Source organism: Quercus lobata, chromosome 4 (genome assembly GCF_001633185.2).
Source record: "Quercus lobata isolate SW786 chromosome 4, ValleyOak3.0 Primary Assembly, whole genome shotgun sequence".
NCBI classification, from domain to species: Eukaryota; Viridiplantae; Streptophyta; class Magnoliopsida; order Fagales; family Fagaceae; genus Quercus; species Quercus lobata.
The window spans coordinates 71,257,644-71,269,493 of NC_044907.1; the positions used below are offsets into that span (position 1 = coordinate 71,257,644).

Below are 11,850 nucleotides of genomic sequence, written 5' to 3' on the forward strand. Positions count from 1 at the left end.
TTTAGTTTTCCCTTGTTTTCTTAGCAAACAAACAAAGGCATTAGCAAACAAACAAAGGTGTAACACCGCCACAACTCAAACCACAACCAAATTTTAACCAACAGCCCAAATGAAATCCACATTGCCAAAAGAAAGCCACAAGTCAACCCACAACCTAAATGAAACCGACTAGTACATCCAAACAATATCCAGAACCAAATCAAACACACAAATAGGCTGCAAAACAAGATCTGTTCTCTGAAGATATGGCCAAGTTGTACTTTAGCCATCAACCAACCACGACTCTTCTTTATCTAGGCTTGAAATTGACTAGGTACGAAGAACTACGATACATGGCATGGCATGGCATGGGATGAGTTAGGTCTTTTCCAAAGTGCTTTGATTGTTTCACATTCTTAAATGTGAAATATTTCATAATGTCTACACTTTCACATTAAATATCCACATTTTACACATAATATGAAAGAGTATAAACATGAAGTAAAAAAGTGTGGACATGGTTGCATATGAAACAACCAAAGCCCATGGTCATGTTTTGTGATTTTACATTTGAGCCAAGCCTTTAAGTTCTGGCCAGTAGGCCACCACATATTTGATCTCCATAAAATACTCTACCGGTTATTGCACTAGTGACACTATGCCAATAAATTGCATGTGTAACGGATTGAAATAGCTACAATACGTAAGTATTGCACCTGATGTAATTATTTTTAATGGATGAGATGGATAGTTGGAAAAAACAATTTTCAATTTCAATTATTGATTAAAAAAAAGTTATGAAAAACTTTATAAGAAGTAAAAAGTAAAAAGTGAAAAACTTTTGTGAGACAAATATGGTGAATTGTACCCGGTGCAATTTTATGCCTTTATGGGATCCAATTTATATTCCTTAGGCGTAGCAATCCAAAATTATACTACATTCTTGGGCTTTGATATTGACACTAACAAGATTTAGTACAAAAAAAGAGCATTATTTTTACTATTGAAGACTAGCATTTCAGCAATATCTTTACAAAGAAATCATCAACTTACATTTTTGCAATTGCATTACAAACAAATAATGGGCTTAAATTCCAGGTATTGTTTACACAATGATCATCAATGTCACTGATTAGAAGTACCTCAATTTTGACCCTCCATTAAATGCCTCTTTATCCGATGGTACAATTATCAGATTCCACATCTTTTCACATCATTGGAAATTCTGCTCCGTACATCACAAAAAATACCCAATGTTGGAGCAGCTGCAACAGTCAATAAAACAAAGGTGGAACATCTTATACACTGATTTCTTCATCAAACAAATTCCAAATTATGCATGTGTCCCATTCACAATGTGAAATGAGCAACATATGCTAGTCAGACATAATCTTATAAATGGTGGTGGTGGGGATGGGGATTGGATTATTGGAAACAAGAAAAAGAATCGACCCTAATTTCTGATTAGAATCAACAACTATGGAGCACATCTTTTGATAAAATATAAAAGTACAAACCTTAGAAAGGAACTTGACTCACTGTTGTTACTATATTTCTACTTGCTGGAAGCTGAGGATGCAACCAATGGTTCAGATTCAGCCAGTTCGGATTCATTGATGTTGGCTATGGAATCATCGACGCTGGCTCGGGAAGCTTCTTTTTTCAACTTGTGATTATTATATGCTGCCACACCCGCAATAGCTGCATCGGAAATAATGATGATATTAGTATTAAATCTTGTATCCACCCATAGTTTGCTAGAAATTTCTTCACCCAAATTCAGTGCTCAACTACAGAGAACAGAGACCAATACATTTAAAAGAAAAATAAAATAAATAAATCAAGGATCTGCTATCTGAGTGGATTAACATCATACTATTAGGTGAATTCAAACTGTTAAGTCTAATTCTAATTTGGGTGGTGGGGAGCGGGGGGAGAGGACAAAAATATCTAGAGAAAGCAACTATAAGGGAAATTTATGAGAATAACTTTAAGAATAGCAGAGTGACCCAGAATTAAAAAACAAAAATAAAAAGTAAATAACCAAAGAGAAAAAGGAAAAAGGGGAGTGGGGTTATAAGGGTATTAATGGCAAAGTGCAGTTTGCAGAATTCGCCCTCAAGTTGGCCTAACATTTATGCAAATTAGCCTATAGATGAGCAAGTTTTTATGTTCAAGACATTCAACTCAAACTAATCATGAGCTACAGAAAACATCTAGGTTCCAAGAAAAAGTCGAAAAAAGTGAATATGATGAGATACTGACCAACGCCATAACCAAACAGATTTATTACTGTCAGCTTTGTATCCGCAAACAGAAGAGCAGATAGTAAGACAACCACCCAATCCTTAACAACTCCAGCAACACGAATGGTTAATGCACTTGTATGCGTAATTACAAGGAAAACTGATAAATTGAGGGCAAAAGTACAGAGACAGTTGAGTAATAGCACAAAGGGTGGAAAGTTCCAAGATCCATGTGCTTCCATCTTTGGCTTCTCTAGAAAGATCCACGGAATTAATAGGCAAAGAGCACTACATATAATTAATATTTTGTTCAGATAGGCATAAATCTTCCCTTTAGGAATTAGAAAGAAATTATTTCAAAAAGATGATGGATACAAGATAACAGAATCAGTATACCTGCAAGGACTAACATAATACATAACGGATATAGGGTTCAGTTTGAGACCCTTCCGCTTAACAAAGATCTCCATGAAAATAAGTCTTAAAGCTTCTCCAACAACACCACCCATTTGATAAACAACTCCAACCCAGTTGATATCTATTTCTCCATAAGAAGCCACCAGAACACCAAAACTTATAACTGACATGATTAACAGCATTCTGCAGCTCATTATTTCAAGTCCTGCAGCTACTCCAAGAACAAAAACAGCTACCGGCACTGAAAAAGTCATTTAAGAGATAGACATTATAATTTGTAATCATGATAAATAGTAATATATATAGAAGACCTAGGACTTGCTAACCAACCATCTTACTAGTCAGCACATATAAGCCATTACTAAGACTTGTTTGTTTCGTTGTTTTTTGTTCTTTTCTTTCTTCTTCTTCTTTTTTTGTTTTTTTTGGGGGGGGGGGGGGGGGGGGGGGGTGGGGGGTGTTTAAAGGCTCACTTTTTCTAGGTACAAGTATACTTTACCCGGCTTACTATACTTTAAGCAAAATAAGCCAATGAAATAGACTTTGCAGTTGTAGAGACCCATAGAATTTCTCTACAGGCTTTAGATATATAGCTGAAATGGGATACAGGGTTATTAAGGACTTACTAATTGCCTTTAACATTTGTGCAAATGCAACTGAAATATACAGGTAGGCAGTGTTCCCCAGCCAAAGAGTCATTGCAAACATTGCACCAATTGGCACAACTGATGTTGCATATCTGAAAAATTGGAACTTTGTTAGACTTATGCGGAAAATTACTGAACAAGTATCCAGGCAAGGAAGAAATTTCTGCAAAATTTAAGTAACAAGGTGAATGAAAGTAGTACACTGAAATGTTTTATAAACATTTTCATCTTAATAATATGGACAAGGTGACTCAAGAGTATATTTCAAGGAGGTCCACTGGGTACATTAGGGTTATTTCTAATACCAATATGATTACATTCTTAGATTGCAAAACATTTGGCTAATTAAACATACATTAGATAACGTGTATTACTAGTTATTTGTGAAGTAGGTTAAGCTTATGGAGTGAAGTTCCATTAGGTATATGCTGATATGCAAATTAAGGAAAATAACATACAGTGGAAATATACATAACTCAGCTGCATCACTTGAACAAAACCCAGTTGCTATGCTACCGCTGCTTCTCTTATGTGAATACTCAATTATTAACAGTGGAGAAAACAAACCCTCTTATGTGACTCAACTAGAATGCTACAACTCCTTCATTTCTATATTCTCTAGCATTTTGAAGACCTATGTATGTTGCTGCATCTTTCTCACTAATTTTGTTCCCCCAATATAAATCCCCTTTAAGTTGGGCTCTTTGTCCTTTACAATCCACTTCAACCTAGAGTCCATTTTTAACCCAGTACACTTGATTTTTAATACCTTCCTAGCAAGGATGGGCTAAGCCAAAAAAATTACTCAAGGGGCCACACCAAATAAAACAAAAAAATTTTAAGTCAACAAATAAGAACCAATATATAAAATTTATAGATCATATATGTCTTATACAACAAGATTCCAAATTATGTTACTTATTAAAAAAACAAAGAATCTTCCATATGTTATTGTTTCATGTATAGTCAACTTCACACCAAATTAATCTTTTCATTTCTCAAGATATATATTTCCCTTTAAAAATTAGCTTAACTTAACAAAATTGTGTTCAATGTTCCCCATAATCTACTTATACTTCGAAACTTGAACAATAAACTTTATAAATAACTATATAGCCAACTTATACAATTTTGTGAAGAGTAAGATAATTTTAATTTATTATCATAATTAATGTTCTTCTAATATCTCAAATCAAGGCTTTTTGACAAAGGTATATCCCAATTTGCCAATATATTTCCTGTTCTTGTTAGTGTCACTACAAGGATTGAAAAGTTGTAGCGGTGTGGCAGAGGCAAAGCCACATATACTTGCACCACTCAAACATTAATGAGATTTGGAGCTTTTTTACAATTGCACCTACTGAAAAAAATTTGTGGGTCAATTATGAGAACCTTTTGGTAAGATAAGATCCTACTGTAATTTTAAAAACATATACATATACTAAAATATAAAAAGAATTATTAAATATGCATTTTTTAGATGTAGAGTCCCAATTCCTAAAACTAAACAAAGTTAGATTTTTTTATTTTTTTTCATAAAATGATCCCAAAAGATAAAACTTATCACCAAACTTTTCTCCTTCCTCACACTGTACCATATATCAAATAGTCAATCACCAAATTTTGTCAATCTAGTTGAACAAGAGTGTGTGTGTGTGTGTGAGAGAGAGAGAGAGAGAGAGAAAATTAGAAAGAGAAGAAAGTAAAGGGAAAAGAAGGAAGAAGAAAAAATTGTGGAGGTAACTAACAAATTATTTAAACCCTAAAATTTATATTGAATTGTACTTATTTGATTGTTAGATTGTTTAGATTGAAATAATTATTTAATTGTTCAATTGTTTAAATTGAAATTGATTACACTAGGTTTTTTTTTTTTTTTTTTTTTTTCTTTTATAATGAAAATTTTGAATTAATATCATATTGGCAAGTTTAGGTAAACTACTTATCAAAAAGTTTAGTTAAATTATTTTTTTGTTCATATGAACTTCTTGTTAGCTTGTTAAATACAAGAAAATGAAAATTTATTCATAAAAGTGCTGAAATGAGATTAAATTATTATTTTGGAATAATTTGTGAATAAATTTCTTAAGACAAATCCAATAACATAACAAACACCACTTGGTCAAAAAACTTGTAATCACGGTACTAAAGTTCAAAGTAAAACTGCGTTGGAGTTGACTTGAAAACTCTTCCAGCATGCTCTGAGCTATGGACTAAAAACTTACATTGCCATCCCAATGATGGGGCTAAAGTTAGAAGCATATATCTACAAGAGTCCTTGTCAACCTCTTAACCACAACTTTTCACAAAGAAAAACTGGTATATTTTCACGTAAATTCAATAGGGAGTTGTTTATAGTATGGTATTCAACCATTGCCTTTTCTTTTTTCTTTTCTTTTTCCTCTTTGAAAATATAGAACAATATGAAATCCATGTATTTATTTAGTTCTTAGTTATAGTTTACACCCACTGGAGAAAAATCATGGCTCCACCACTGTGTAGTGGGACTTCCTATGGGTTGTTTGGGTGATGAGTTCAAATTTCATCTATTTAGTTCATCTAAAACCTATGGACCCATGCAGATGGTGGTTTAGGCATCAAGAATTTGTCAACTTTTAATCAGGCAGTATTGAGAAAGTATTTGGGCCATTATGCAGTAGAAAGAGAGGCTTTTTGGGGAGTGGCAGTTTGTGTGGAGATGGTGTTCTAATATGATTAATGGACCATATGGGGTAACCTTATTGGAATATATTAGAAAGGGTTGGGGAATGTTTTCTTGCTTTATTAGATTTGAAGTGAGTGATGGCACAAGAATTTCTTTTTGGAATATGGTGCAGTGAGCAACCTTTGAAGGTGAATTTTCCGGAATTGTTCGATAAAGCTCGTCATAAGGAGTATCTGGAGGCAGATCATACGAACTTATTTAACGGTCACTTGCAATGGGACATTAAGGTTCATGAGGACTGTGCAGGATTGTGACCTTAAAGTTGTATCTTCTTTCTTAATCTTCTCTACTCTAGTAAAGTTAAGGGGAGAACAAATTATATTGGATTCCTTCCAGAGATCGTACGTTTGAGGTTAAAACATATTAATAATGGAACTTCTTTCCCTTGGAAGAGCATATGGAAGACTGAGGCCCCTTTGAGAGTAGCATTCTTTTCTTGGATGGCAACATTAGGTAAAATCCTAACGATGGATAATTTGAGAAAGAGATGACTTGTTCTGATGGATTGGTGATTCCATGCATCTCTTACTCCTCCATTCTCAAGTGTTAAGGAACTTTGGAATGTGATTTTATACCTAATTGGAATACAGTGAGTCATGACAAGATGGGTGGTGGACACTTCATTTAGGGTGCCATACCCATGTCATACCCGTGTCATACCAGCCATTTTATGTTATAATTTTTTAGAAATTGTTTGTGTCGCCGTGTCATATCCGTAACCATGTCTGTGTCCGTGCTTCCTAAACACTATATGATTGGATAGCTTCTGCTATAACTACTTTTCTTTTTCTAACTTGTTCGGTTGTTGTCAGCAGGCTTGGGAATAGCTATTTGAACAGCAACAGGAGCTGAATTTGGAGGTTTTGGGTTGACAGGAACTTTTTTTAATGGCGGAGGAGGTTGGGCTTGGTGAAATATGTAGAAGAGGTAGAATCTGGGGTCTGGTTGTAGCATTTCAAGAACAACAAAAATGCTGGAACTAAAGATAGAAGGAATAGGAGAAACAAAGGATGAGTTTATACACTACCAAACATTAAACAAAGCAGGCTGCAAAACTCAACTAAATAGGCATGACTTTAATTCAAGAGAGTTACAAGTCTTTTGCTTTATATACAAGAAGTCCTTATAAAAACTACTCTTAGCCTTTAGATTAAGTAAGTCACAATCATATTCTCAGAAAAAGGCAGCTTTGGTCGTCATCGAAATGGTTATATTTGGTCCATCATTCCTCATTGCTTAATGTGGTGTCTTTGGAGGGAGAGAAATAGTAAATGTTTTGAAGATATTGAGAGATCTATTCCGGACCTCAAGCTACTCTTTTTTAGAACTTTAAGGGATTGGTTGTTTGCTTTGCAAAAACAATCATTCCCTTCTTTTATTGATTTCCTAGACTCTTGCATTTTTTGTATTTGATTTCTTATCCCTTCTTCACTCCCTGTGTACTAGGGTGTTCCTTTTTTTATATCGATATAATCTTATTACTTATCAAAAAATATATATATATTCTCAAAAAAAGTAAGTCATAATCATACTTATATAACTATTTATTTTTTCTGATAAGTAATATATTATACAAAAAGTGGCAGAAGGGGTGCAACCTTAGTACACGGGAGGTATACAAGAGAAACATATGGAACATTATTTTTAAGGCTTTTATTAATAACTAGTAAGGCACAAACAACTACCATGGACACTTCAACCCACACCACAAAGGTTTTCAACAGGCACAGGCCTTTTAATTGACAGATGGCCCAAAGAACTAATCTTGAGCTCCCAAATGGAATGGTTCCTGTCCAGCCATGCTACAACTGCTGCACTGGAAAATATATATCGTATGATTGTAATGATGAGATCCTATCAGTCAAAGACAATGAACTTTAGGCCTTGGTCCCTTAAGACAAATATTAACAATTTGCTAACACATGCCACAATTTAAACCTATGAGGCTATACTTCAACTTTGTTTCTTTTCCAGAAGAAAATGAGAGACCCTTAGATCTCTTAAAATCTCTTCTTTTTGCTACTTTGTTTCAGTGGGCTCCTATTTGGGGTTTTACGCAATGCATTTCCATTTCTGATTTCCTACAATATGTTCGCTTTAGTTCTTAAACTATATGTATTTGACCATGTTCAAAGTGCATGAACACGATGTTCATTTCTTTTAATAAAAGTCTTATTACCTATTGGTCCTATCCAAAAAAAAAAAAAAAAAAATTATATTCAAGTAATAGAGGCCTCAAATTAGTGATTCTTATCATCTTATCTATAATAATCACATCAAACATTGCAACTTTTTAAAGATTCTAATGAGTTGACAAGTAACAACTTTGAAGATTTAAATAAATCAGATAGGAGTGTATCCATTTCTTTACTTACATGTCTGCAGTCATTCCTTCCTCAACTTTCATAATCTATAAGAAGAACAAAATACAGTAAAAACATTAGAGAAAAGGATATGATTGTCTCTCATAATATGTAGTAAATTAAATACCTTGAGAACTTTGGTGAGCATAAAACATAAGACTGATGAGAAGACCATGTGAAGTAGAGTCAATCCAAGAGGATAAGGGAAGTTTATTTCCTTAGATGACAAAACCCACTGCATTTCACAATTTCAATAAAATTTATATGTCAGCCATGTAGAGAAACCCTAGTAGAATCTTTGTGCAATATTAAATAGCCGTAATCCTGTAACAATAATACAAATCCCAACACACACACACACTCATTAATGACCATAAAGATAGCAATGGAACAGAATACATCAGAGGAAAATTTATCACATGCTTCTGTTCATTCTTTTATGCTTAAAGTTGATTTATTATATATTTGTCCAGTCATTTTCTAATAATAAAACAAACTAATAACTTCTACACATATTAAAAGTCACCTATTGCTTGGCATTAATGTATCATATAATGCATGTACAACTAACAATCGTCCACCTAGGCTACATGACCAAAAGGCAAGCCTCTCATACTACACAACACAGGATAAGGGTGTCTCATCTTGTCAAAATAGACAAGGCTCTAAATAGATAAGGCCAAAATCTATTAAAATCAAGAGGCCTCTGTTGCTTTATCCTTGACCAGGCCAAGGGAAGGGGAAAGGAGGACGTGGGTTGTGATGTTCATCTGGGGTGTAAATGTTTTGGAGGTGAGTTCTACGGATGATTTTTTGCTTTTTCTAGCGAATATTATCCCTTTAAATGAAAATGATGATCGATTGAGGTGGACTTTGAAGAACAATGGGAATTTTGACATTCACTCGTATTATAATGTTCTACAAAGCTCCTCCTCTATCACTTTTCCTTGGAAAAGTATTTGGGGAGCAAAGGCTCGTAGTTTCCTATTTTGTTTGGATTGCAACTTGGAATAAGACACTCAATGGGGATAATATGACGAATAAGAAGTTTGATTTTGTTGATTGGTGCTGCATGTGTCAATATTGTGGGGAGACTATGGACCATTTGTTAATCCATTGTGAGAAGGCTCAACAGTTATAGTGTTTCGTCTTTCGATCTTTTGGGGTTTCTTGGGTCTTACCAAGAACGGTGTTCGATCTTATGTTAGGATGGAGGAATTGGCTGGGGAAACACTCGTCAAATATTTGGAATTTAGTACCTTTGTGTTTATTGTGGTGCATTTGGAGGGAATGTAATCGCCACACGTTTGAGGATGTGGAAAGTTCTGATGAACAGTTGCTTGCTTCTTTTAGTGGTTATTGGTTTGATTGTTCTCGGGCTTGGGGACTCACCTATTGCGACTCCATCCCATTGTTCATTAGCTCTCTTCTTTTCTGTAATTAGTTTTCTGTTTCCTGTTTTTATTTCCTCTGCGTACTTATCTACTACTTTGTGCTTTTCACCGGAATCTTTAGAAATTAGTAATCTAACTACTAATACACACCCCAAATCAAACATCTATAGCTCCTTTCCATCTCTATCTATATCTTGTGCTCCATTCTAGGGCTTTTTCCTTTCTTTTCAATCACAAGACCCTTCGAAGCTAAGAAATAAGCATCCAAAGGTCTCTTATTGTCTAAATTCGAAAACAACAAAGGTTTCAATAAGAGTGTCATCATTATAAAAGACAAGAAATGCTCTCAATTCATCAAAATCTTTATCTATCAATTCAATAATTTACGCAAAGCATAAAACATAAGACTTATGAGAAGGCCATGCAAAGTAGATTCAAATTCAAGAGGATAAGGGAACTTTATTTCCTTAGATAACAAACTCACTGCATTTCACAATTTCAATATAATTATATTTCAGCCATGTAGAGCAACCCTAGTAAAATCTCTGTGCAATAAATATGTTCAAAACCCACTTCACATTTCACAAGCCCCATTGAAGAGCTAAGAAATAAGGATCCAAAAGTCTCTAATATTGTCTAAATTCTAAAACAACAAAGGCTTCGAACACGGATTATATAAAAGTGGTGTCATTATGGAACGCAAGAAATGCTCTCAATTCCTCAACATCTTTATCTATCGATTCAACAATTTACGCAAACACATAAATCACAACACTGAACTGAACAACTTAATTCAGTCCAATAGGGAATAAACATAAATTGTGTAAGCATTTCCATTTCTTTCTCTCTAATTAACCTCATCCAATCCAAAAACACAAACAAAATTGCAGTTCCTTCAGTGACTAAAACTAGGTTAATAATCAAAATTCGATCACACAAAACTAGTAAAGAGCACTTTAAAAATAAAAACAAAAGTTGTATTATATAAGAGTGGTATCATTATGGAAGACGAGAAATGCACTCAATTCACCAACATATTTATCTATAAATCCAACAATCCACACAAAAACACATAAATCACAACGCTGAACTAAACACCTTCATTCCAATCCAATAGTGAAGAAACATAAATTTTGTAACCATAATTCCTTTTCTTTCTCTCTAATTAATGTCACCAAATCCAAAAACACAAAAACAAAATTGCAGTTCCTTTTCAGTGACAAAAACTTGGTTAATAATCAAAAGCGCAATTACGCAAAAAACAAGAAGTAAGAGTAGTACCTTGTTGAAGAAAATCTGGCCGCTGGAGAGAGCGATGTAGAGAAGAAGATAAGCGTAAGTTAAAATCTCGTCTTTGCAAAATGCTCTAAACCGATCCGCCATTGCAGAGAAAGAAGAAAAATCAACTGAAAGAAATCTCCAATTCTTTGTGGAGGTATTTCTATAATACTAATGTATTTTATATTATGTGCTAGCTATGTAGACTTGATTTTTTTTTGGGGTTGAAAAAACTAAAGTTGGTTCTGTGCTGTAACGTGAGTGAAGGGCGCGGAAGTCAGCAAATGGAGTAAGGAGTGTGGAAATGAAAGGTTTGAAGCAAAGAGAGAAAAGTACTAATTGAAATGGTACCACAAAACACGCATCAAGTTTTGGTTTTGCTTCTCAAAAATAAAAAAAGTTTCGGTTTTGTTTTGTTTTGTTTTGTTTTGTTTTTTTTTTTTTTTTTTTGAGAGTTTCAACATGTGGCGTTTCTTCTGATAATAGTTTTTTATTATCAGATCAAGACACCAATTGATTTTTGGTGTTGGTAGGGACTACATATTCCTTTTTCAAGTATCAGAAATTTTATCAGTTAAGTTAGTTGAAATCCACAAGTTTTGGTTTGGTTTGGTTTGGTTTCTGCCTTTAAACACTTTTTTTTTTTTAAGGTATTAAGGGTTGAAGTTTTTTTTTTAGTAACTCTATATATTTATATATTTATAGCTATAATAATTTTTTTTAATAATGTAAAAGATAGACAATAAAGTAGTGTTACTTAAAATAAAGGTGAGAGCTAATAAGTAATAATAACTTCATAAC

The 11,850-nt window shown here is 33.8% G+C and overlaps 1 protein-coding gene across 2 annotated transcripts; it reads right to left on the bottom strand.

Moving 5' to 3' along the window:
• Window positions 1-950: 950 nt before the first annotated feature.
• On the bottom strand, window positions 951-11,411 carry LOC115987597 (probable sugar phosphate/phosphate translocator At3g14410). 2 transcript variants are annotated; one of them, XM_031111185.1, is made up of 8 exons: window positions 11,053-11,411; window positions 8,505-8,612; window positions 8,390-8,424; window positions 3,269-3,381; window positions 2,622-2,883; window positions 2,245-2,513; window positions 1,519-1,680; window positions 951-1,244 (listed from the first exon to the last, which is right to left on the bottom strand). In XM_031111185.1, the coding sequence occupies exons 1-7, from the start codon at window positions 11,152-11,154 to the stop codon at window positions 1,535-1,537; spliced, it is 1,035 nt and encodes a 344-aa protein (XP_030967045.1). In that variant the 5' UTR covers window positions 11,155-11,411; the 3' UTR covers window positions 951-1,244; window positions 1,519-1,534. The 2 variants fall into 2 exon arrangements, with proteins under 2 accessions (XP_030967045.1, XP_030967044.1); XM_031111184.1 differs by having other exon boundaries at window positions 1,497-1,680.
• Between the last annotated feature and the right edge of the window lie 439 nt (window positions 11,412-11,850).